General features: G+C 43.5%; 1 protein-coding gene across 3 annotated transcripts in view; it reads right to left on the minus strand.

The window, feature by feature from the left end:
- Positions 1–11,300: 11,300 nt before the first annotated feature.
- The window catches only part of DLC1 (DLC1 Rho GTPase activating protein), a 354,065-nt gene continuing 338,341 nt past the window's right edge, over positions 11,301–27,024 (minus strand). For all 3 annotated transcript variants that reach the window (XM_074992829.1, XM_074992827.1, XM_074992828.1), the window contains 7 exons: positions 26,772–26,970; positions 23,889–24,102; positions 19,059–19,173; positions 15,413–15,631; positions 14,469–14,686; positions 14,099–14,272; positions 11,301–13,092 (listed from right to left, as the gene is read on the minus strand). In XM_074992829.1, the coding sequence (XP_074848930.1) occupies positions 12,987–13,092; positions 14,099–14,272; positions 14,469–14,686; positions 15,413–15,631; positions 19,059–19,173; positions 23,889–24,102; positions 26,772–26,970 (1,245 nt within the window). In that variant the 3' untranslated portion in view covers positions 11,301–12,986. The remainder of the gene's footprint in view (positions 13,093–14,098; positions 14,273–14,468; positions 14,687–15,412; positions 15,632–19,058; positions 19,174–23,888; positions 24,103–26,771; positions 26,971–27,024) is intronic.

Here is a 27,024-nt window from a genome sequence, read left to right on the forward strand (position 1 = left end):
GTCTTCCTGCCCCCTCAATAGCAAAATTTCCATTGGCTTCAATAGAAGCTGGATTTGGTACTTTCCAAAGTAACATGCTGGGTCATTTGCTCAGTTCATCCTGCAGTTAAGAAAGAACCAGAGACAGATTCCAAGGCAGCTCTTAACCAAATCTCTGAACTCCCACGCTAGGACAAGGGGCAGTTGCTTTCACGCAGCCACAGAAATGCTGTACATTGAATTGGCTTGGGGAAGATGTATTGTGAACAGTCAAGAAAGGAGAGCCCAGGATGACTGGGAAGGAAGATGGTGAAAGAGGGAACAGAATAAAGGGTAGTGCATGCAGAAATGAAAGTTAAGAACAAGAAAGAGAGAAAGACAAAAATGGTTTGAGACTGAAGGAGAAATTTGCTAGGACAGATGGGATGATCCTGCTCAGTGCCGAAGCCCCTCACTGAAATCATTGGGAAATGGGCATGACTGGTACCTCAATGGGTCAGGCCCTTAAAGACCAATAAGACAAAGCAGCAAAAATGCATTTGTGAAGACCATAAAAGAAAATGCGCAGAGCAAGAACAGGCAAAGGGAGCGAAAGGGAACGTGACCCAAAGCATGAGAGGAGACAAAGGAGGGGAAAAGAAAAATGAGACTGAGGAAATACAAAACAATTAAAGTAATAGCAGCTCAGCTTCACCACCAAAAACACCGAGCCATCAGCCCGTGGTTTGAATCTTCATTTTCTTTCCCCCCTGTATTGGCTTTTACACACATGCACCCACACAAGTATTAGCCATTTCCAAAAATTTTTGGGAAGAAGAAGCCTCCGGAAGAAGGAATTCCTTCCAGAAGACCCCCTGGGGGGCTGCTCTTCTACATGGCGGTTTGGAGTCCGGAAGAACGTCTTCTGGACTCCAAAGCATGTGACCTTATGCTAATGAGGAATTTGCATCCACACAGCATTAGCATATATCGGGCTGTTTATTAGCATGCCACTTTTCAGAGGAAAGTGGCATGTGTAAAAACAGCCTTAGAGACAAGCAAATGTTTTAGGTCATGAGCTTTCATGGGTAAGACCCACTGCCTCAGATGATTGGAGCAGACAAATAGAATGCAGGGTTTGTATCGGGCTGCTGGGGGTAGAGGGCGGGGAGTGACAAGGAAGGAGGGAGGAAAGGGTTACCTGACACTAGTAGGACCAAAACAAACCAGCAGTCATGTAGCACTTTAAAGACTAACAAAATAATTTATTACGTGATGAACTTTTGTGGGACAGACCCACTTCTTCTGATCTATAGTATTTCCAGTCCAGTCCAGTAAAACCAGTTGATTAAGCAAATTATGTAGGATGTCCCCCATTCCCGCGAATATCAAAAGTGGGGAAATTTCCCTTGTAATTCATAAGATAGTTGAGATCTCTAGGTCTAGGTTGTGTCATATTTGCAAATGAATTCCAGTTCAGATGTCTCTCTCTGTAATCTCACGGTAAAATTCTTTTGTAGAAGAATGGCTACTTTTAAATCCATTATGGAACATTCAGGGAGGTGAAAGTGTTCCCCATAGGTTTATATGCATTCCAATTCCTGATGCTGGATTTATGCCCATTCATCCTATGGCTCAGACACTGGCTGATTTGTCCAGTGTACCTGGCAGTGGGGCATTGCTGGCACATGATGATGTATCTTGTATTTTTGGATGTGCAGGCGTATGAGTCTCTGGTGGTGTGTTTGATGTGGCTATGTCCTTTGATGATTTTGGGTGCATAGATACGTGGATGAAGTTAGTAATGGGATTTGTTGCAGGGATAGGATCCATGGTTAGTGTTTCTGTGGTATGGTGTGTGGTTTGCTGGTGAGTATTTTCCTGAGGTTGGGGGGCTGTCTGTAGGAGAGGACTGGCCTGTCAGTCATCTTCCTCATTATATAGTTGTGCATCATGTAACTCACACTCTATAAGAATATTTCCTGTACACTCTTAGCCAGTCTAGGAGAGACCTCTTAGCCCTTTGTGTAATTCCTCCTCCTGTCCATGCAAAGGTGCCTATTCATTTGGAAATACTTTTGCCTTGTTCCAATGAAGTATTATGGGCGCTGGTTTAATGGCAGACCATGCCATCAATTTTCAAAAATCAGTTTCTGTTGAGAATCAGGCTTTGCAGATTCAGGGCCTATTGTGCTGCCCTGCCATGTAGGCTTGAGTACTACATTACTCTGCAAGTAGCTCTGCTGAAATCAGTGTTACTCATGTAACAAGTTACCATTCAACATAAGAAAAGGACCTGGAGGGCACCTGTGTCTTAGACAAACGGTTCCATGTGTGAGGTTCTTGAGGCAGGAGATTCTAGTTCAGCACAACTTAAAGCCTCTGATGAAGAAATATCACATTATTCACTTTTGAAGGATTTCTGCCACCTTTTGTTAATTTCAGCTAGTTCAGTCTGAAGTTTATCCTTCTTTAATGTGACGAATAGTTGTCAACGAGTTCGTTTACCTCGGGTCCACCACCACTGACACCCTGTTGTTGGAGTCTGAGCTAATTAGGAGGATCGGAAAAGCGGCCACAACTCTGTCCAGACTCAGCAAGAGAGTGTGGAATAACATCAGGTTGTACACCCACACCAAAATGCAAGTCTGCAGAGCCTGTATCCTCAGCACTCTCCTTTACGGCAGCGAGTCTTGGACCCTGTACGCCCGCCAGGAAAAGAGGCTGAACGTCTTCCACTTGCGCTGCCTCACGCGCGTCCTTGGAATATCATGGACCGACAGAGTGTCCAACACCACCGTCCTTTAGCAAGCTGGAATCCTAACCATGCACACCCTCCTTAGGCAGCAGCTGCTCTGCTGGCTTGGCCACATCCACAGGATGAATGATGGAAGGATCCCAAAAGACATCCTGTATGGCAAGCTAGCCTCTGGCAAAAGGCCTCCCGGATGCCCCCAGTTGCACTACAAAGATGTTTGCAAGAGGGACCTCAGGGAGGTAGACTTCAAGCTGGACAGCTGGGAGGAGCTGGCAGACGATCGCAGCAGATGGCGGCAGGAACTACACAAGGGCCTTCAGAAGGGTGAGATGAGGATCAGACAGCTAGCAGAGGAGAAGCGAGCCCGCAGAAAGCACAGTAAGGACCTGCCAGACACACATTACACATGCAACAGATGCAGCAAGGACTGTCACTCTCATGTGGGCCTTCACAGTCACAGTCAACGCTGCAAATGATGATCCCAAATGGAACTACGAAGGGCGCGATCCATAGTCTACGTAGACTGAAGGATGCTACTACTACTAATGTGAAGAAAAGTGCTCAGGTATATATCACTTAGGAACCCACTAGATGGAAAACTTAATAGCTACGTGCTAGTTTTTTGCTTCAATTCAGCTGTTCATAATGATTGATTAATAGAAAAACAATCTCAGTGCATGCCTTTTTGCAGTGACATTTATACCCGCATCCCAGCCTCTGCACTAACTACCCACTGAGCTCTCTTCTCCAATTGTTCCAGTACACCGTCTAGTATCCATGAACTCTGTAGTAACAGGAATATCAATTAATAAAAATCTTGGCTTTGAAATACCAGACATGAAATCCAGGGCCTGTTAAACTCAATGGGAGTTCTCCCATTAACTGCAAGAGGGTCAGGATTCTGCCCAGAAAAAACAGAAGCCACCATTTTTAACTTGCTTTTCAAAAATGCACAAAACCATTTCCTCTTTTCTTCTTTTGTGTCCTTCTAATGTTGTCTACATTGTTCCTGAGGCGCTGAGTCGCTAGTGCATGTATCTGACGTGGAATCTGAGCCATGGGACAGTTTTGGTGCTAGAGTTTAATAGATGGTAACTGAGGCTTTCCATATATGGATGTGCAATGATCTACATACCATTGTTTCTTGCAGAGCTGTTCACAGGTGGTGAGGCATATGGGCCCATGGTGCTGTGGCCCCAGGAATATTGCTGGCCCAGGGCTAGGATCCACCAAAACTTGCCATCTGCAACCACCTGCACTCCCTGTCCCTCAGAGTAGACATGTGGGCAGGCATGAGGGGCCACATATCTCCCAAGGTGGGTGGGACCAGCCAACAGCGGGAGTAGTAGAGCCGGAGATCCAATGCTGGCGGTAGGAGTCCATGCCATCACACTCACCGGTAGTGGCAGGAGACGCACAGTGTGTGTATATGTTCACGCATAGTTGGTATGTGCAGTGTAAAGTGCGGATAGGCTTTTTACACTGGTGCTTTAAGAAATCACATCCCAGAATGTGTTTCCTTTACAAAAATGGATATTTTTAGGTTAGACGCTGGCAAAACGTGAGTTGCTAATAACTACAAATTACACTGAATACTGGCCTATAACCTGCTAGAGCAGGATAACGGGTATAGAACAGTATTAAAAACATGATTCTGTTTAAAAAATAACTCAGCATGGCTTAAAGTGGCACAAAGCTGGGTGCAGCTTATAATGGAAAAGCCCACTGGGTCCTAACCTCTGTGGAGATACCTAAGCCTGACCTCATACATCAACTGTGATAGGTGTTTCCTTCAGGCAGCTTTCCACAGAAAAATGCACACATTCCAGTTCACGTGTGATAACAAACAGGCCCCTCTCTGCTTTCTCTCTGTCTCACCCTCGCTCTCATTTACAAGGTACTGTGGAAAGGGAAGAGCAAAGCAATTTTGTTCTCCCCCACAATCCTCTCCAAGGGTTTTTAGTTGCTCTTATTTGCTCCCATGATAGCCTGATTGACTCACACACAAGGTGGCATTAGTCATGGTGGTTATGTTTCTCTGCATCCATTTTCACCGCCCCCCCCCCCCCCCGCCATTTTATTTGAAAATGTTTGTTAGTATTTTAGCTTTGCCTAAAAGTCCCGCCCCAGTAATCGATTGTATGGCTATGGCTACACTACATTTCCCTTTTGGAGGAAGAATGCAAATGAGGGAGATCAAAAATGCAAATGAAGCACTGGTTTACAAATCTTGTGCTTCATTTGCGTAATCTCATGCAATCACGTTTCCAGAAGAGATCGTCTGAAAGCAAAACCAGACATATACATGGAATTCCATCAGGAAGAAAGCCCCATTTTCAAAAGAACCCTCCTTTCTATTTCTCTTCAGGAAAAAGGGTTCGTTCAAAAATGTCCCCCCCCCCAAAGGAACCCCATCTACATGGCTGTTTTTGCTTTCAGAAAAGACTCTTTCGGAAACGTGAACATGTGAGATTATGCAAATGAAGCGTGACATTTGTAAATCAGAGCTTCATTTGCATTTTCAAGCTCCCTCATTTGCATTCCTCCTCCTAAAGGGGAATGTAGTGTAGACACAGCTGATGTCTGTGATCATGATACATCATACTAAATAGTGGCAATTGCTGTGCACTATGGCATTCAAATGGAACACAAGCACGTACTGTATTACCATAGTGTTGAGAAGCTCCATGAACCAAAACCCCTGCACATGGTACAGCCACACACCAAAGTCACTGGCCAGAAGAACATACGAGACACGTAGTAGAGCTCTTCAGGTCAAGCTTCCAACTGTCAAAGGATGACTCCACTTAATTCTGCGTGACTGCAGGGCACATTGATGTAATATATGAGAAGATGATAGATTGAACCCAGTGCAATGAGCCAGACAGAGAAAAGTTAGTTTGTTGTGGTTCCACACACTCAACAATTTAAAAAAATATATTTATTTATGCTGAAAGTTTTATAGAAAAGCCATTTTTAAAAATTGTAGGGAGTTTTAAAAACGTTTTGCTGGTATACTTTATATATCTGTCTCCTTGTAAAGCCAGGCTGCCTTGGCGCCAATGAATGTTAATGGTTTTGGAGGTAGAAAGAAATTATAAATAGAGAAAAAAAAAATCACCTAAAATAGCATTTCTATTTATAAGATTTTTTTTTTAAGGTGTGCTATGTTATAGCCTATCAAGGCTGAGAAAAAGACCTCAACAATGGAAGAAAAAAGAATCACATTCCAGTTAAGCTGCATACAATGCCAATTTTTAGTCCAGATGGTGCACAGCATTTTATTGTAAATGTGCCACTGGTCTGGGATTAATCAGACCTATGTAATTTGGAAGGAAATCTATTATTTTTGGGTTGGATGCAAGGTTTAAAAAAAAAACAAAACCCTGGAGTGGGGGGGGGTGTGTGTGTGTGTGTGTGTGTGTGTGTGTGTGTGAAAAAGCAGCTTAGAGGTTTGACGATATAAATACACTCGATGCAAAATGCTAAAGGATGGAAGGCGGGGAGGCAAACAGATGCATGCAGTGTGGCTTATTGATTGGTCCACAGTTTATCATTAATAAAGAGTTGTACGTCATCACTGGAAGGGCGATGAATCGCTATTTTGGTTGTTAGTGTTAACATTACTCATTCTTTTTAGCGTACAAATATCCCGGTAGAGTGCAGTGTTTCAAATGCACGTCAGTGAGTTAGAGCCTGGCGTGCTGATTCAGGCAGTTCTAAAAAAATCATACCCCAACCTTAATTATTGATTTATGTATGTTCAAAGTCTGCTTTAATGCCGTGGTTTAAGATTTCTCTTAAACAACTAACTTGGAGGCTAAACACACAAGCTACGTCTACACGTGCATGCTACATCGAAATAGCTTATTTCATTGTAGCGACATCGAAATAAGCTATTTCGATGAATAGCGTCTACACGTCCTCCAGGGCTGGCAACGTCGACATTCAACGTTGATGTTGGGCAGCACCACATAGAAATAGGCGCTGCGAGGGAATGTCTACACGCCAAAGTAGCACACATCGAAATAAGGGTGCCAGGAACAGCTGCAGACAGGGTCACAGGGCGGACTCAACAGCAAGCCGCTCCCTTAAAGGGCCCCTCCCAGACACACTTGCACTAAACAGCACAAGATCCACAGAGCCAACAACTAGTTGCAGACCCTGTGCATGCAGCATGGATCCCCAGCTGCAGCAGCAGCAGCAGCAGCAGCCAGAAGCCCTGGGCTAAGGGCTGCTGCACACGGTGACCATAGAGCCCCGCAGGGGCTGGAGAGAGAGCGTCTCTCAATCCTTCAGCTGCTGGCCGCCATGGAGGACCCCGCTATGTCGATGTTGCGGGACGCGGATCGTCTACACATTCCCTACTTCGATGCTGAACGTCGAAGTAGGGTGCTATTCCTATCCCCTCATGGGGTTAGCGACTTCGATGTCTCGCCGCCTAACGTCAAAGTTAACTTCAAAATAGCGCCCAACACGTGTAGCCGTGATGGGTGCTATTTCGAAGTTGGCGCCGCTACTTCGAAGTAGTGTGCACATGTAGACGCGGCTTCATTGAAAAGGAAGGCTAGGCTTGTGCTTTGACCCCCCACCCCCAACCCCCCACCCCAAATGGGATTTAGGAGCTCTGAACTTGGTTTCTAGTGCTACCATAGACTGTGTCTGATTTTGAGTAACTCTTTGTGCATCAGCTCCCCATCTATAGAAAAGGTTTAATAATTTCTGCCACCCTTGGCTCATCTGACATATTTAGGCAGTAAGCTTTTTGAGGACTGTTAGAGCACAACAGAAACCCCAGTCTCATGCCAGGCCTCTAGACCTCCTTCTACTAGAAAGCAATGAACTTTGTTCACACGTGGCAAGTGTGATACAGAGTAATGCCGCTTCTCTGAAAAAATCCTGTTAGCCTAATCCCATTTGTCTGCCAGGAATCAGTGGTGTAGAACACGTAAAGTGAGTGGGCGATGCTGGGATATTGCGGGGGGGGTGGAGGGCCGTGGGGAACAGGCAGGATCACATGCGGTGGAGGGATCCTGTACCCTAGGAAGGAGGTGCAGGAGGGAGCTGATTCTTGGGGAGGGGAGCAGGCAGGAGATGGGGTGCAGGAGGGAGCCAGGATGATGGCAAGAAGGAGGGAAAAAATGGGGGAACCTGTCATCCCTACCGCCGTACCGCTCAGCAGGCACAGGCTGCTGGCACACCAAAGGTCAGAGTGGTCCCTTACTGGAGCTTGAACGTCACCGTCAACCTGGCCATACCCACGTCTTGCTGGTGCCACATGCTACTGCCCGAGTTTCTGGCCCCGGCATGACCTTCTCAGCGACCTGCCTCATGAGGCACACCCACCATTGGGTTAGCATGGGCGGGGTGGGGAGAGATAAGGGTAGTGGTGTGCGGCTCCAGCAGGAGCGCAGTGGGGGGGGGGGCGGGGCCAGGCTGATGGGCACCCAGATGGGGTCAGGTGTCCCAGCCTTATTTGCGGTTACCTATTTAAAAAGCAGGTGCAGCTTTTCCTTCAAGCCATACAGCAAAACCAGGCTCAGGTCAACCAACTGGAGGGCAATGAGCCCGGCTTGCTTTTCATATTGTTTACGGAACACTGGTGGATCCTTCCCCTTGTGCTCTAGGCCAGAACAACACCTCCATCAGCCCACAGTGCCCCCCTGTGGGGAAAGCGTAGCGCTGGAAATTGGTCATGCGAGTATAATCATGTCATAAAAGGGTATTAAAAATAAAACCCATAAACCCTGAATTAGAGCCACACACCTGGTGTGACAAGCACCCTCAACCCATGAGGCGGTGCCTCAGTTGTTACATAGTTCCAACCAGCGAAATGATGCCACCTGACCTGTTTATACATATTATATAATAAAGAGGCGCTGGGAATGCAGGCCATTGTCCCTTATCTGATGGTCACCCCAGGAAATGTAGCAAAGGATGGTGCAAGACAGGCCATAGGGGCTGCTTAGGCAATAACCTGCTCATAGGAAACGTGGCTTCATAACAGCAAGTGGCTGAGCTAGCAGCACGAAGGTTTACAAATGTCTTGGAGTGGTTTAGCCTTGTGACTGTGATACTGAATGTGCTCCTGACCATGTGCTTCAGCCCCTTATTGCTTCCATGATACTGTGGCAAGTAATTGGTTCTGCACGCTCATGGCATGGAACACACAGCACCAGTTAACTGTGGTTCCGGGTTGTCTTAGCCTCTTCCCCAGCATCCAATGCACCATGCTGCACTTTTAGTCACAGTCCAACACATGTAGTACAAGTCACACTTCCCGACACCATCTCACCCCCTCCACTAAGGTCTGGTTTAGCAACAAGTGTATAGTTCCAGTCAGTGCAGGCCTTCCTGCCAGTTCATCACTACCCTAGCATTGGCAAATGTACAGTTCACTAAACACATATCTGGGTGTCACATTTTTTTTTGGAAGCAATTGTGGGCTCAATGGCCAGGCCAAGTATCATCTCCAAGGGCTTGTCCCAAACTCTGGCGCTGTCTTACTGATTTCAGAACGTATTCATATGCACTCCACAAAAAGCAGTCACAAGAGCTTAAAGCACTTGACCGCTTCCCAGGCAGAACTGTGAGGTCACAGCTGAAGGTGAAGGCCCAGCATTCCAGGGACTGGGCATATGGAGTGCCTGGACACATACACACTGCCCAGTGCCCCACAGGACGAGCACACCTTTAGTTTAATTGACAGGCCCTGAGAAATTTCGCACTGTTATGCGCTATGCAGAATTTATTATGTATGGTGTGGGGGACATGTCTCAATCAATGAAATTTAAGAAAACTTTATTAATGACAAATAGCATCAGCAGCTTAGCAGCCTCAACTTCTCTTGTCCACCCCCTAGGGACAGGTGCCAAGCTGCCTTCGGACTGCTGTGCTTCTGCAACTACACACTATTTTATCACCAAACAGGGCCCCACCTTTGGGTTATCTCATGACTTTGAAATAAGGAGTGTAATGTTTCATGATGGTTCTAATACTGGTTTGTTTGTTTTTTTTGGTGCCTGTACTTGCTGGTACTAAGTATCAGCCATGGGATTGGCTGGAGCTGGGGGTGGCAGGGAGCTGGCTGAGCACCAGCTCCTTTTTTTTTTTTTTTTAAAAAACAAAAAAAGGGCACTGCTTCCATAGCCCAGCATGGAGACAAAAAATATCAGTCTTGCTCCCCAGCTGCACTGCATTCACATGGGCATCCCCTACTTTTGCTCTCAAGGGTTGTAAATATTATATGGCTGCCTTAGCATAAGCAAAGCTAATTGGTGGCTTGTGACCAAAACTGATCATAGTGCAGCATATTTAATTTCATTGGTACACTAGTCTTCACAGTGACACCCCTGATAGTTCATGTAGTGCTGATCACGCAGCATGCTATGCTCGAATCCATTTTAAGTAGCCCTGGGTCTGGCTGCTGAATGTTCTTTTCACTTTCTGCTGAATGTTGCAGTAGTTCTAGCTTTTTGCAGTTGTATGTGGTCTTTAAACCAACTCTTTATTCACTGCACTTGCAGCCCTGTAAATGGTCATCCTTTCACATGGGGTAGGTGGAACTACTGATTTGAACTTTTTTCTTGGTCTTCTGCCTCACTTTTGCCATTAAGCAACTCCATTCTATTAGTTCTAGTTTATTTATTGCTCACCTGAACTAAATCATTGCTCATTTGTCTTTTATCACCTTCCAATACTAGCAGTTACCACATTCCCCTTAATTGGCAGGGAGCCAAGTTGTGTGTATTTACTACATGTGGGGCTTTTTAATCTTTCCACAGAGCCTACTCCTTCTAGCACCTTCATTATTTTGACCCTTTTCTCTGAACACTCACCCACTGGTGCGCGCTGAGACCAGAATAGGCAGTAGGCTGAGCAGGGTAAGAACTGGCCCCACTTCTCAGCTGTCTATATAGAGCAGCGTACACCGCGAGGCTAAGTCTAGTATATGACTTTTTAAAAGGGGTCTGGCAAGGACTGTTTCTTGCTAGGTACTTGTACAGGGTCCCAATGTAATTCTCACATGACTATGGTAATGAGCTTCATGTGTATGCAGACAGACAGCCATTTGCAATCTCTGTTTTCACTCATCACAATTATTTGTAAGTCCCCTTGTTTTCTACGTGTTCTACTTTGTTCTGATATGTCTGATTTACCACATTTTCAGATTTTTCATATTTTACTCATTATCTTCATTTTGAAATAGCCAACAGGCTTCTGGAACAACGAGTAGTTTCCTAGTTGTGGTGAACCTCAGTTTACTTGGAGTTCTATCTTAATTCAGTTTTTCAACCTGAATTTTTGCTTTGCAAATGTACGACCTCTGCTTCCTGAGGCTGTTGTACTGATTTGGGGTCTAATTCTGTACTCCCTGTTTCCATTCAGGCAAAATTCCCATTGAACTTTTGAGTAGGAGTTGAATGGAGGATGCTTTATGATGATGATTTTGCAAGCCCCTGAGCAGTTTAAGAACACTCCAGCATCTGTCAGCATGAGGCTTAGTATGAAATACAGATTATTGGCAGGAACACAGGAAGAACTATACACAAAGATGTGAAGACAGTCAATGCTTTCCCTCAGTTTTAAACATTTAATAGTGCATTTATTGATTATATTCTGTACAGACATATACCAAGTTATAAACCTTTTCCTTTGGTTCTCTCACTTAAACCGTAATCATGTAAAGCTTATTTACAATAGAAAGAAAAAAAAAACTTGAGGTACAAAAACTCAAAGAATATCTGAGGTATAAATACAAGTATATTTTAAATAATTATCTTTATCATGCTTTAACGTTTGACAGTACACTGTGGGCAAGTACACATTTATGATAGCTTGGTATGTACATGTATGATTTGACAAATTTAAAAAAAGTGTTTTCAGATTTAATATAGATGGGCTCCTTATCCATGAGGAAACAATGCATTTGCCATTTAAAAAAATAAAAATAATACTGACAATGGTAAAGTCTCAGCCACCTTGCAACTCAGTCATACCCTCAGCCACAAAATACATTTTATCGCTTAATACTGCATCTCTAAATCAAATCCACACTTCATAGTAAAACCTGCATAAAGACCACCTTTTCCAGAGGACCTCTTGGTTTCCTACTGTCCATAACATGATTGTCAGTGAGAAACAGCCAGAGAGTTTAAAAAAACTTAAATGGCTCATACTGAAGCTGTCAAAGCTTCATGTTAATGTGCAGCTTTCAGAAAGGCAGGTAAAGGAGAAAGAGAGAGAAAATCCATATGAATCCTCCTAGTCAAACTTACTCTGTCTGCTGCCTTAAGAAGTCTGATGGCAGGACTCCTATGTCTACATTTTCCTCTTAAAAATCATTAGGATATAGTGAAACATACCAAGATCATGTACAGTTATTACAATGCATTCAGGAGTAAATTCAATGAATATTCACTTTTAAGTCAATAAAAAAAATTGACATTACTGGCTTTTTTGGCCATTAGAGAGGAATTTCAACACTGTTTCAATCCACACAGTTTACAAGTGCACTCTGTACTGCAGTAAATTTTCTAATTGCGCCTAAAAAGATCATGTGGGTATGAAACAGACAGAGCAAGTCTACTATAACAATTGCTTACAGGTTAACAATGTTACTAACACAAAACAGGCAAGAATAAAGGATTGTTGCTGCTGGTCCACTGGGTAGGCAGAGATTCCAGGTTGAACTGTATCCAATACACATTAAAATCCATTCTGTGGATCTATATCAGTGTGCCAGACACCAGGATTCTAGCTATTCCTTTCAACATTTACACTCATTCACACTTATCTCTGTGCAAACCTTTCTTTGCGGCTCTCAGTAAGAGCACATTAAAAAGAGTACCAGCTATTCCAGTGGATACACCAGTCCCTCAACACATTACAAATAAAATGACAGGTATGTACATAAAAAGCTAATGTCACCTTGGAATGAAGTATCTTCACCCTATTCCATCATATTTGTATTTAAAGAGTTTTTGCTTCTCAGAAGCAACTCAAACCACCTAGAAATAGTACAATATACAGTTTTGATTTTTTTTTTTTAATATTGTTTTGCACAGTCCTCCTATATATTCCAGTCGAGGTCTATAGTACAGACCTTACACAGACAGGAAGCAGCTTTAAAATGTATAGCATGATCACAGTCCCCTTCAATATACATATTAATCTTCCATGACATCACTTGCATGTCATGCTATGATCCATTCAACAGTCTTCAGTTGCAGGGAACATGTACATGGACTGTTTTAGTGCATAGCTGTAGTCACCTGCATTTTACTTCTTTATTACTGAAAGAGTCTCTGATCTTGACAACTTCAGATGCACACAGGTGTCCAAAAGACTTAGTGTACCATTCTGGCATGTGGCCCCTGAAGCAGAGGGAACAAATTAAGACTATCAGCAATACTGGTTCTTACTAAACAAACGTATATCAAAGGTACTCGAAGGAACCTCTACTAAGCTACCTGACTGGTTGGTTATTCCTAGGTGAACAGAACTCTGAGAAAAACACATTTTCTCTGGAGTGATCAGTTATTAGTTCTCATGTTCTACAGCAACCAAATCAAATGCTCGCAGAGTTATCAGAGCAAAGAAAAGTAAGATTTCCATTAGCGCTTGGGTTCTATCACTAACGTGAGGAGTGTGTGAATACAACTATTCTCTCTCAAGTATTCATGCCTACCAGAAGCGAAGGAGAAGAAAAACCCAACAAATAACTACATAGAAAGGAAGAGAACCACCAACATGTGCACCTAGCTTACTGAATAACTGTTACTGGCATCCTATCAGCAGCAGTTCATTTTTTTCCCCTAAGGTCCACATTTCTTGATCAAGGTATAGACAAGGTCCAGACTCCAGAGCAACCATCTTCCACAGCACATTAACAATGATAATAATGAAGAAATAGATTTGGCTTGCAGTCCGTCTGCTGACTACACCTGCGGCTAAGTCCTTCTCTCCAGTTTGACCCTCGCATGCCAGGTCTTGTTTAAATGTTGACACGACCTGCTTTGTGGATGGGATCTTGCCTTTAATTGTTTTGGAAGGTTCATAAATGAAACATGAACCTTGGTTGTTGCTAAAGCAATGTTCAGTGCCTGTTATGACAGTGGAATCTGAGATACTGTAATTTCCCCCATATGTAGAATAAGACGTTAACAGTGCTCTGGGTCTTCAACAAGAAACCCTGTAAATCAGACTACTATTTTAGATATGGGAGTATTGTGACAGTGTTAGCTTAGCCAGCAGGCTGAAATATGGCCACCTGCCTGTCCTCTATATCCTGTAAGTACAAACGCTGCATAAATCAACCCAAAACAACCTCTCTCTCTGTGCCACCAATACAGTTTAGTGGGACAAAGTGGGATACTGTACCTTAAATCAATTCTGCACACATAGGTGAGTTTTGATTTTCCTGACCCGCAGGGTTCAATCAGATATCTGGACAAAAGCACATTAACTCTAACACCAACCACTGGAGCATGATCGTGATCCACTGAGGAAGCTAACAGCACACAAGCTCCTTTGGATAAATTTGTCCTCCATGTTCTGTTAAAAACAAACATGAAATAAGTGCTTTACGTTAGGCGCTTTAGGAGAAAGTGCCAAATTTGCATAAATAGGTGTGTGCCTACAAACTCTCCTTTCTTGTGAAGTAAGGTAAACCAGATTGTTCCCCCCAGGCCCACTCATGTTCTGATAGTTCCTTGTCCTAAGCCTATTACTGGAGTATACAAAAGCTCACCGTAAGATTACATAGTCTCTGGGTGGGTGTGGTGCCATGCTGTTCTGGACATACTGGTATATCTCCGTCTGACTGTCCAAGGTTTCAATTACTTTAGAATCCAAGAGATCTTCATCCCAAAGATGCTGCTCTTTAAGTAAGCGGTTTAAAACCTCTTCAGGTATGGCAGGGACTTCAATGGTGGCTTTCCATAGCCGGAGTGGAGGTCCTTCACACACCTGAGAACATCAGCAGAGGCCTGTCAGTACTACTACAATGTACACTTTGTCTTCCTAATTTCTTAGTGTTGAAAAACATGCTATAAAAAGGATCAAATCATCACATCTGATTGGCCTTGTCACATGAAAGGAGAATCTCTTGTTTCCTTTGGGGAACATATGTATGAGAATAAGCTACACGGATCAATAGAACAGATGTGCAAACTTACCATGTTACCTTTTAAAGGGAGTGACCATAACTTCAAAGACTGGTTCTGTACTGAAAAAGGGACAATGAAAAGAGCACCCTGTAGTTTCATCTTGTCTCTTGTGACTTCTGGCTACCAGATTTGATCTGAGGCAAGATAGCTTCTTTTCTGACCCACCAGGACCAGGAATAAAAAAGTTCTCTCACGCCAAACAATACCTCCAGTTACATGTGTGCAAGTTCATCATCAGCTATAGATTGGCACAGAGGTAACTGGTCCTGTCAATGGAGTTCAGTAAATTAATTATGACTAAATTTGATTATGATGCACAAGAAAGTACAGGAGGCAATGAGATACTTTCTAGGTGTGCTGGCTCTGTGAAACAAAAATAACTAACTTACTTTTGTCCCTCAAAAGAGCAGACCCTACCCAGTCACTGTTCAGATGAACTTTACCAGTTTTTGTGCTATACCCTCACCCATTAAATTCTTCACCAGACCTAACCACAGAAGCAGCCAGCGGAGTTCCACGGATGTACCTTCTTGTAGGCCAGCTCTGCTTGTTCTGATGTGGAACAGTTGACCCAGCCTTTGAACTTGTCCTTCATCTCTTTAAGCAGGTCATCCATGCAGTCCTGGAGGTAACAATGATAGTCAGAGGGCTCCGTACTGTTGATTCGCCCAAGTTCCTCCAGGCTTAGAGGCTTCAGGTCTTGCTCTGTGTAAGAATTTCGACATCTGCTCATTTCTTCGGGAATCTAGGAATTGCAGAAAGAGAAGCATTGTCAGACTGGAGATGTTTCTCCATATTTCATTGTAAACCAAATGAAGGATTCAAAGTCAAAACTAACGGTTCAAAAATTCATAGAACGATAGTCATCTGAACTCAGAATGCCCCCACACACACTGAAGACATGCAGTCTGACAGTTAACATAGATTAATTGAGAGACCTATATTGTATAAATGAACGAACAAAGAGAAAAGAAGAACCTGATAGAAGAAATGGGGGGAGAAAAAGCCACACCAGGGCTATGTCTATACTAGCCCAAAACTTCGAAATGGCCATTCTGAATTTTACTAATGAAGCACTGAAATACATATTCAGTGCCTCATTAGAACGCTGGCAGCCGCAGCACTTCGTAATTGACACAGCTAGTCCAGACAGGGCTCCTTTTCAAAAGGACCCCAGCAACTTAAAACCCCTTATTCCTATCTGCTGTTTGGAATAAGGGGATTTCAAAGTTGGCGGGGTCCTTTCGAAAAGGAGCTCCGTCTGCACACGCTGTGCAGCGGTGAGCCGCATCAATTTCAAAGTGCCGCGGCTGCTGGCATTCTAATGAGGTGCTGAATATGTATTTCAGCGCTTTTTTTTTTTTTTAAATTTTTGAGTAATAATACTGTCAAGGCAAATACAGAGTTCTGTCGAGAATCTGTTGACAGAATGCTTTAAGGCTGGGTCTACACTACAGAGTTTTGTCAACCAAAGGGACCATGTACACGTCCATTTCGAAGTTTTGAGCTAGTGTAGGCATGGCCTAGCTGTTGAAAGAAATTCTTGCCCCTTGGAATTTAAAGCTAAGTTAGTCACCACCCTTATGAGAAAAGACATTGAATGAGAAACATGGAAGGATGTAGCACACATGTACATATTACATACAAACTACATTTACAAAATGAAGCACTCATGGTAAGTGCCAGAATTAAGATTGCTTATGGAACCTTAGTTTGATCCTCTTGTATGCAAGCATTATGATACTGTTTAAAAATAATGAGATCATGTAATTTGACTGTAAGTACCTCATTTGGTGCATAGAATGGGTAATGCTCACCAAAGACAGCAGTTCCTCAATATTGCTTTTCATTGTTCAATGCACGCCCTATGTCTCATTTATTGCACACTACACAAACTGTTCTGAATACAGAAATTTAAACTGCCTCAGTTTTTCTGACCTCTGGCACTCATCTCTATAAGAGCTGAGTGCTTCACAAATATTGAATTAGTTTCATAACATCCCCATGGGGAGAAAGGGTATTATTACTCCCATTTTATATAAGAGGAGCTGCCAGAAAAAGTTTACACTAATTTTGAGTGCCCAACCATCACCCATGTCCACGCTCTTTCACATCCCAATGCCTTACCCTCCCCCAGGCTCTCTCCCTCAACTGTAGGCTATGTCTACACTAGAAGCATCTGTCGACATGGAAATCTCAGTGGAAACTCTGTCAAAAGATTGCACGTACACGCAACTTGCTCTGTTGACAGAGCGCTGCCAGACTGCATTGCTCACTGGTGCCAGAAAGCAGAATGACAGCTCTGCAAAGAGGGTTGCCCAGCAACCGGAAGCCCTCTCTGTCGACAGAAGTGTCTACATTGCACTTCTGTTGACAGTACTCTGGTCGAGAGATTGTTATGCCTTAAATTTTTGAGGAATAATACTGTCAAAGCAAATACAGAGTGCTGTCGAGAATCTGTTGACAGAATGCTTTAAGGCTGGGTCTAACTACAGAGTTTTGTCAACCAAAGGGGCCTTCTGTCGACATAACTCATGGAGCGTCCACAAACTTAAAGCAAACTGCATTTGCCTTGGCAGTATCATCCCCCAAAAATTTACAAAAGTGCAGCGTAAGACACTGTTGACAAAACTCTCTAGTGTAGCCCTGGCTGTCGTGATTTCTTACACAAGGCTTATACTTAAACCAATCTCATGATTTGGGATCTGACTGAATTTTTGAACACTGATTGGAAAAGTGCAGTCCTTACTACCTACACTAAATGTACATACAATGTATGCATATTTAGCTGTTGTGGGTAACAGCGATAAGTAGTGGTCACCATGGATTTGTCAACAAATATCAAACCAACTTGACAAGGTAACATGTTCCGAGGACAGGGGAAAGTAGTAGATGTCATATATTGTGACTTGATTAAGGCTTTTTATACAGTCTCACCTGGCCTCAAACAAACTAGAGAAATACAACTTAGATGTTGCTACTATACAGGTGAATGCATAACTGACTAGAAAACTTTTCCCAGAAAGTAGTTATCAGTGGTTCATAATGTAGCTGGAGAGACATAACAAGCAGAGGCTCCCAAACATCTGCTCTAGGTCCGATTATGTTCAATATCTTCATCAATTATTTAGATAATGGCAAAGAAAATAACCTATAAAGTTTGTGGCTGATACCAAGCTGGGAGGGGTTGCAAGTGCTTTGGAGGAGAGGATTAAAATTCAAAATGACCTTGACAACCTGGAGAAATGACCTCAAGTAAATGACATTCATTAAGGTGAAATGCAATGTATTCCACTTTGGAATGTGTTTTACACACATACAAAATGGACACGATTACCCAGGAAAAGGAGTACTGCAAAAATGGATTTGGAGGTCATAGTGGATCATAAGCAAAATGGGAGTCAATAATAGTAACGCTGCAAAAAAAAGCAAGTATCATTCTGAGATATAGTAACAGGTATGTTGTAAGCAAGACACAAGAAATACTTTTTCTACTCTAATCCAAGCGGCTTAGATGCCAATTGGAGTACTTTTTCTAGTTCTGGGTGCCACATTTCAGGTAAGAGGTGGACAAAGTGGAAAGAGTCTAGAGAGGAGCAACAAAAATGATTTAATGATCTAGAAAACATGATCTGTGATGGACCATTAGAGATACTGGTTTTGGTTAGTTTAGAGAAGGGAAGACAGAAGAGGGACACAGTTTTCATATACATAAAATTGTTAGAAGGAGTGAGGTAAATTGTTTTTATTTAACCTCTCAGAATAGGACAAGAAGCAATGGGCTTAAATTGCAGCAAGGGATATTTAGGTTGGGCATTAGAAAAAAACAAACTCTCACAGGGTAGCTCAGCACTGAATAAATTGCTTAGGGAATTTGTGGATTTCCATCTAGAAGATTAACAGTGGGTTAAAAATACGTATCTAGATAATATTTAGCCTTGCCATGAGAACTGGGGACTGGACTGAATGATATCCCAAGGTGCCTTCCAGGTCTATGATTGTATATGCTTTTTAAAAGGTGCCTCTTATCTGTTTGTCTAATTATAGAGAATATTTTCTGTTTGTTTAAAGACACTTAGCACTCCATTGAACATGTGTCTATTTTTCCACAGAGCTTTTTCTTCTCACTTCTGAACCAACGGTGCTATTTGTTTCACAGACAGCTGCCTCACCTGGAAGAGCTTCTTGCATTCCGCAATCATATGGGCGAGGCCTTGGGTTGCAGCCAAATTTTCATTTAAATCTTTCTGATCAGGTTTTCCCAGACTCTGTTTTCTCTGCATCACCCTGCAGAGGAGGAAAATAAGCCAAAATTAGCTAATGACTTCATCAGTAGGCAGTGTAACTGCACACTGTCCCACAGACCAAAGCTGTCTTGGATATGTAACATGACCAGCTTCCATAAAGAGTATGGAGCGATCAGGGCAGAAAAATTGAGAGTCCCTCTCTGGGGACTTTGAACCATGACTGGTAACTAGCCTTTGAGTCCATGTCAGCAATGTCTTGAAAAAAGTCTAAAACAAATTTTCCACTACCCCCTTCCTAGGGCAAAATCTTTCCTTCCACTTAGCGCTCCCACGAGAGGAAACTGGAATTAAAAACCTGTCTGTAAACACCTTGGTTCCCTGAGCTTGCTGGTGATTTGAGTAACCAGTCTTAGTGTGGTGTTTCTGTATAAAAGACAGAAGGAAGCAGCACTAATTGGACTACTCCACGCTGATTATAGTTGACTGCCACTTTTCAGTGAATGCAGATAAATCTATTGCTCCTCAGAGTTGGTTACTTTCTTATCTAATGTTGTCTTTCATTTTTCTACAGATTGAACCTCTCTAGTTCAGCACTCTTATCTGGCATCATCGGTGGTCCAGCAAGATTTTATTTAGCCAATGTCCACTTATCATGGGTGTGGCCAAGTTTTCCATGGTCCCATACAGTTTGTTTACAGTTACCCATCCCGGCTCTCCTTATTCTGTGCTGTTATTTAGCTCTAATTTACCCCTAAACGTCTTCTAAGAGCCCAGTAAGCACTGGAAGTATGGTAATGATGTTAGACAATGTTGATCTCCTGTGGTTTGGCCAATTCTCTCATCTGACACCAGTCAGATCCAGAGGGTGCTGGACTAGAGAGTACAACCTGTACCAACCCTTGTTTTCAATGGAATGTTCCAATGAACTTCATAACACCCACCCATTCTTTAACTTGACCTAAACTATGGGCATTTAAAGTTTAATTATCTTGTTTGATACAGGATAGTAGCACAACTGCACTAGGTGAATTATCTTTGGAAAACACATGCAGTGAGGAGGTTAAAACATGCCTTCTTAATCCTAAGTGGTATCAGTGATATCCTAAGGGTAAGTCTATACTGGAAGATCTATGGGCTGATGGCCAATCTTCTGGAGTTTGACTCAGCGCACCTAGTGAGATCACACTAAAGTGAATGATCAGGCCACTGCTGTCAATACCGGTATTCCTCACAAAAGGAAGTTGACGGGTGACCTCCCACTTTGGGGACAGCAGTAAAAATCAATATGGGAAACATTGACTCCATCGACAATTCTCCTGGCTGGAGTTGTGCATCGTAAATCAATTTTGTTCCCCTACTGTAGACCTGACCTCAGTGGTGTTATTTTAGGGCACGTCTACATGAAGAAAGGGGGCCGGGGGGAGAAGAAAGATGTAAGGTATGCAACTCCAGTAATGAGAATTGCATAGCTGGTGTCCACATTTCTTACACTGATTTTTGCTGCCATCCCCACAGCCGGAGGTTGATGTTTGAAACTCTCCCGTTGACTTCCCCTACTCTTAGCAATACCAGGGTCCATGGCAGTGCCGTGATCATTTGATTCAGTGCAGTCCCACTAGGCACACTAAATCCAGCTCCAGAAGATCAAACGGTAGCGTCTCAATCTTCTGGTAAATATAGACATACCTTAATACCATTATGCAACTAGAAGAGTTCATATTAAGCCATGGGGGCTACAAGTTTGTAGCGGTCATTTCTGAAGTCCCCAAAAGCTAGTTTTTCTTTATAAATACCTACAATGTCACAGCATGGTGTTGTAAATTCCTCTATAGAGAACATGTCCCTGGCCATGGGCTGTGAGGTTTGTGTGTGCCTTCCACTACCCTTTACCAGATAGCCTCGAGATGTCAAGCAGTTTTAAATTAAAGATAGGATTTTTATGGACTTAACAGTCTTCCCCACTAATCTGTGTAGGAATAAAATTAAAGTGAACAATGATTTATTTCAAAAAACAGTGTTTAAGTAACCATATAACCCAGGTAAATGCAAGGTATAGGGAGTGACCGTTAGGGTTGCCCGTTGCCTATGCATATTCATAAGCTAATTGCCTATTCATGAGCATCGGTTTGAATTCAGATGCATGGATTGGACCATTTATGATGCTCATGAATATGTAAACGGAACATGCATCCTGGTTTCCGGGGCAACGCAGGTGCGGACCTGACACCTGCGAGTGTTCAACCAGGTCCGCCCCAGCTCTATAAATTCTGGAGCGCAGCCCGGCTTCGCCAGTCCGTCGGGGAGCAGCGGAGAAGAGGACAACGGACCCAGAAGAGCAAAAAGGACTGAGTTTAGAGCTGGACTCAGCCTTAGCCGAAGATTCGACGAGAAGTGCCGAAGCAGACCCGCGCGTCAATCTACGCACCCCAGCCACCGTGGGACGCAGAAGCCTTTTCGAAGAGCTCTGGCTAAGAAGCCTTTTTGAAGAGCTCCAGTGAAGAAGAACTGAGCTGAACTCACTAAAGCCCTCAGATTTTACCTGAGGCAGGCTCGCCAGGCAGACCGCGCCGGCAGGTGCCCTGCCTGGGGAGCCGTACAAGCGGCGGCCTCTGCTGGCCGGCGGCGGAGCTGCTGCCGTTTTTAGCCAGGGGTTTTTGTTAACCAAGCTGGCCTTTTCCCCTGGCCTCCTCTTCTTTTCCCTATCTATCCTATCTGCCTGCCGCGGCTGCCAGTAAAAAGCGCGCCGTGAGGGCTTCATTTCCTAGGTTCCTGTGGAGACCCTCGGGCCCGGCGCCCGGACTGACAGATCAGGAGGAGGATAGGTATTTAATAACTGCTCTCCACAAACATTAGGGATATTAGCTCAACTAGCTAGAGTTAGGGTTTACATATTGCTAGCATTAGTGATACTGATCCCTTGTTGTTACTATATACAAGGTAGAGTAAATAATAATACGGTTTTAATCGTCTTAAATTGTGGAACCCTGTTCCCAGGGTTCTCATTTGTAAAGCACAGGAGGCGGTCTACTGACCTAGCCGCTTTACCTTTTGTATACATAATAGAAGATTAGATAGGGGTTCTAATCTAAAGGGAACCAGAACTGATTGCTCCCCCCGCTGGGTAGAGCTCACCCAAGCGGGGGTTGAAGCATAGGGGGATAACCCGGTAAAGGGAGAACCCCAATTAGGATTCCACATGTAGTATTAAAATAGAAGAGTAGTTAGAAGGGACATCCCATTAAGGGGGTACCCATATTGAGTAAATCCCTACAGGGTTACATAAGACCTCAGACGTCGTTAAGTCCTGAGGCGGCCATAGGAGGCAGGTATCCTATTAATATTTATTAATTGTATACATATAAGAAGTCCTAGGGTAGTGGCTATAGCTATTTTTGGAGGCCCCATCTGCCTGGCCAGCAGGGGGAACCTCACCTAGGCAGTAAAAGCATAAACAACTGTTCCCTTGGGTCGCTGGGGGACCTAGGGTCGAACATCACCGGCCATTTTCCTAAAAAAAGGAGAAAAGTGCTCTGAAGGGGGCGGGTGCCCCGAGTAAGAGGAATATAATATTGTATAGTTCCTCCCGAGGCAGGGCAGTAAAGGGGCTCCCTTACTAGGGGGCCCGACATAGGCAGCTGTCGGGAGGCGTCGTATTATAGACCCCTTAAGCCCAAAAACTACCCATAATTGAGCGTTTGGGACGCTGAGGCGAAGGGAAGCCAGCGCAGTCTTATTTTATTGCGCTGGGGTCTTTTCGGGCAAAAATATCCCATAAATCTGGAAGCCCGTTACCAGACTAAATAACCTGGCATATTATATGTATACATAGAAATTCTGGAAGCCCGTTACCAGACTAAACAACCTGGCATAATTAAATATATAGAAACGTATTAATATATAACATAAAGAGAAACATAAAGATATATACATATTTAAATGGATACACAAGTAAATATATAGCAGAGTAATTATTATCAGTTCTGGTTTATTTATTTTCCCTTATAGCACACGCACGGAAGAGCACCAAGTTGTGCGTCCCAGCGGAGTCAACAGTAAGTTTAAAAAGGGTATAGTTTAGAGGTTGTAACCACAAAGAATACAACAAAGGGGCTATTAGTCAGCCAGTCCCAAATCCTGTGCTGAGACTCAGGGAACAGGGAAGGATATAGTTGTAGCTTCTAGAGATATTAAATAGATACACAGTAAAATAAAGTGTGGTAAAATAGTAAATAAATAGGAAAGAGAAAACGTTACATTGTAAAAACCTAGCTCTTGTCAAAATAAAAAGAAACTTAGTTGTGGACAGTTGACCCCTTGTCTGTCATCTTTTCTGGGGAACAAACGGGCTCTGTCGCACACCCTGTAAACCCCTTTGGATCAGACACCGTTGACATCGATCCAGGTAGCGGGGTAAAACCTGGGCTGGTGCTTGGTGGCTGGTGGAAAATCTTAGGCAGCCTTATTGGGCCCTTGGTTGTCTCTGTATTGGCCACTGCAGCTTGACCTGTGCCAGCCGTAGCAGATCGTTACATGGAACCACATATACACGTGTATACTTTACACTGGACGCTGTAGAAAACAAGTTATCAAAAGCATGGTGGTGGGAAACAGAAGTCATGTATTATTACAAAGCAAGATCAAGATAGTAGCTACTAATAGAGGAATCCCAGTATTTGCAAAAAAGATATAAAAAGGAGTAGGATCACAGGAAGGGTAATACTGAGCTATATTCTTCTGCATCGGTTGGAGACATACCTTGAAGAAGAATTCTCTCTCTTGAGAGTATTTAAGTGGAAGAGAGACGGTGCTAAACACACAGCCAGGTTTGTTGGTGTCATCTGATTTTCCTTCACTGCAGACGTGACATCACTCAGGAAATAAAGAAGAATCTGTAGGACCTCCCTGTTCTCATCAGGTAGAAGCATAACAGCAGCCTTAATGGCGTGGAGCCGCTGATCCTTTGGCACATCTGAATAGTATTTGTAATAGTCTCATTAGCTCGTTGTTTTCCACACACACAAACCTGAATACATCCTAAAGCAAAACTCCAGCCTTAAGTATTTCACTCAAGTCTGAAATGATTTCACAGGCAACACATGAAAGAATTTTTTTACTGCCACCAATTTACCTACCCTCAGTTATTTCTTGTCTCAAGAGAAACTCAAATGCATAAAAATTGTGTCTATACCAGTTTATATTAGAAATTAATTTTAAGCACTACATCCTTCTGCAGTCCTGCTAAAAGGGCTGGGAAAGCTGCAGACATCTTGACTGAGGAACATGGGTAGTGGTAAACATGGAAACAAAGTCCAGATAACCCAAACTGCAGCAAAAAACCTAAGCTCTCAAAAATTCGTAAGGGAAATGTATTTCCCAATCAGTGAAGCAATAAAAATAAAATAAATGAATGGCCACTACACCTTTTCAGCACTGGTGAAGCCCTTTCTAGTATTTTATAGCACCAAACACACACAGGTCTGTTTTACCGAGAAGCTTTTTCGAAGTCATATGGTGGAAAAACAAAGTCACTGACGTGCATTCCCATAACATGACACGGCTCCATGGTTACTGACAACAAACACCTGGGGCAGGAAACTCTGACTTGTGTTTTTATAAAAAACTTAAAGGATGGAAAGAAAATGAAATAAAACAGGCCAGCTCAGCTTCTCAAAGCAAGTGTGCCAGTCAGCCAATTCCAAACAGGCAACTCAAGGGGCTGGATCACATGGCATTTCTATCATCATTAGCACTGCAAAACTTCGATGACATGGCTCAAGAAAAACGTGCTATGTCTCATCTGTAGTTCTCTCATGAACAGCCATACCACTTGTTTTGTATCATGTTGGGCATAAGCTAAATGGTAGAGGTTTTTTGTTTTTTTTTTTTTTTTTTTTAAAAAGGAGGGATGTGGTGATGTTAAAATATTTTTAAAGAATTCACTAAATATCTTCTGTTTGATATCCTGCCTCGAAGACTTTTGGAAGCAGTGTAGAAGAGGCATGATCAGCACACAGTTAGTACCGCATAACAAGGAGAGGAGAAATTTTGGCCATATACATGGAAGAAAAATTTCCACAGGATTTTGCTGTCTATAGACAGCACATCAAACTGCTGGCTTAACTCATCCCACTTTTATGTGCAGAGAGGCTAGAACCCCTACAGCTCAAACCTGGGGGAGAAGATGCAGAATGGAAAGTGCAGTTTTTGGTAGCACTGGCACAAATCACTAGAAGGCATTTCTCTGCAGAGTTGGTGCCCAGGGCAGTGGGACAGTCATATTTCTCTCCACCCCATCTGCAACATATCAACACAAAGCAATGGGGGCTGTGTTGGCCTCAGCACATCCTTTTCAGCCCTGCAGAGTTCCCATGGGGAGCTCTGGGGGAAGGCATTGTGTGATGATGGCAGTACCAAAACACAGATTGCATGAAGAGTCCCATTAACATGCCACAGAGGCGGCATGAAACCATAAGATCACTATATGAATGAGCCTGGCCTCCATGGGAGGTCAGAGGACCCAAATATTATGATAACCAATTCCCTTTTCCCCATGACAAAGGAACAGTTAGGTATTCTAATCCTAATACAATTGCCCTCCCCCCCAGTCTCAGCTCCCCTGGCACCTGCCTGGGTGGTATGCTCTCTGTGCCACCAGCCCTGGTGCTGCAGGTAGTGTGGCCAGGGAATGGGGAAGATTCCAGGACAACAGGGTTGGTTAGGAGGGATGGGGGACTGGACGGGAGTTGGAGGATCAGGGAAGATGTCAGGGGATGGGAAGTGGGGGTGTCAGAGCACCAGGGACCAGGCCCATATGTGGCTGTCTGGGGAGGCACAGCCCCCATATGATTTCAGTACTCAGGCCAAAATGTTTGCACACCCCTGCCCTAACAGCTCAATGCAGAGGAAAATGGGGAATTTGGGTCCAATCGGGTCATTATTTTGTGGTCATCAAAAGAAGCCCTACACAATGCATCAAATCCGTGCAGAACTCAGTTTGTCAAGTTGAAATAAAGGGAAATCACTCTCCTGGCAGATGAGTTGTTTCTTTCCAGATAACTAGACTACACTGTCTTCCACAATCCTTTGTTTTAACAATTGTTCCCACCATACTACACTGGCTAGGGGCTGGGATGGGGGGGGATTTCAATGGTTATAACTCTGAGCATCACGGGACCTCACTTTATAACCCCACTCCCTCTCCCAGTGCCTAAAAGTCATAGGAACAACTCTGTGATCCACAAAGCCGAGTTAGACTCCATCTAAAATGAGCAAGGAAAGATAAGCACCTCAGAACGCAACCTGCAAAGAGCCAGTAGGCCAGCCACCAAAGCTAGCTAACAGGAGATACCAATGAAAGGTGTATGCTCAGCCTTGCTGCGTTCTTGGGGATAGGGAACCAACCATCAGTTTCATAAGACACAGGAAGACAAATAATGGACACATCAAAAAGATAAAGTATACAATGGTATCAAATGGATTTCCAAAATCCCTAGCAGCCAATACACATGCTGCCCAGATGAAGGATGAATTTGGCAGTGCAGCCTTGCAAATTAGGCATTATAGGAATGCAAAGATGGGAATATTTCTTGGAAACCAGGGGCCTAACTTTTGTCTCAACCTGAGTATCTGAGGACTTACATTGGTAGATCTGTAAAAATGTCTCTGAGAGTTTGTTGGTCATGAGTGGCTCTGGTAGATCACGAAAGTACTGCTTTAGCATGTCTGCCACATCGTAAGCAGATTGCCCTTCATAGTTCACGCAGTCTGTTGAGCTCTCATTCATTTGGCGTAGAGCCTGGATTCTTGACTTGACTCCAGATTTCCTGAACAGTCCAACCTACATGCGTTTGTACAGTTAAAAAGAAAAGACATTAATCCACTAATAGATGTG

Source organism: Carettochelys insculpta, chromosome 4, assembly GCF_033958435.1.
Source record: "Carettochelys insculpta isolate YL-2023 chromosome 4, ASM3395843v1, whole genome shotgun sequence".
In the NCBI taxonomy this organism is placed as follows: domain Eukaryota; kingdom Metazoa; phylum Chordata; order Testudines; family Carettochelyidae; genus Carettochelys; species Carettochelys insculpta.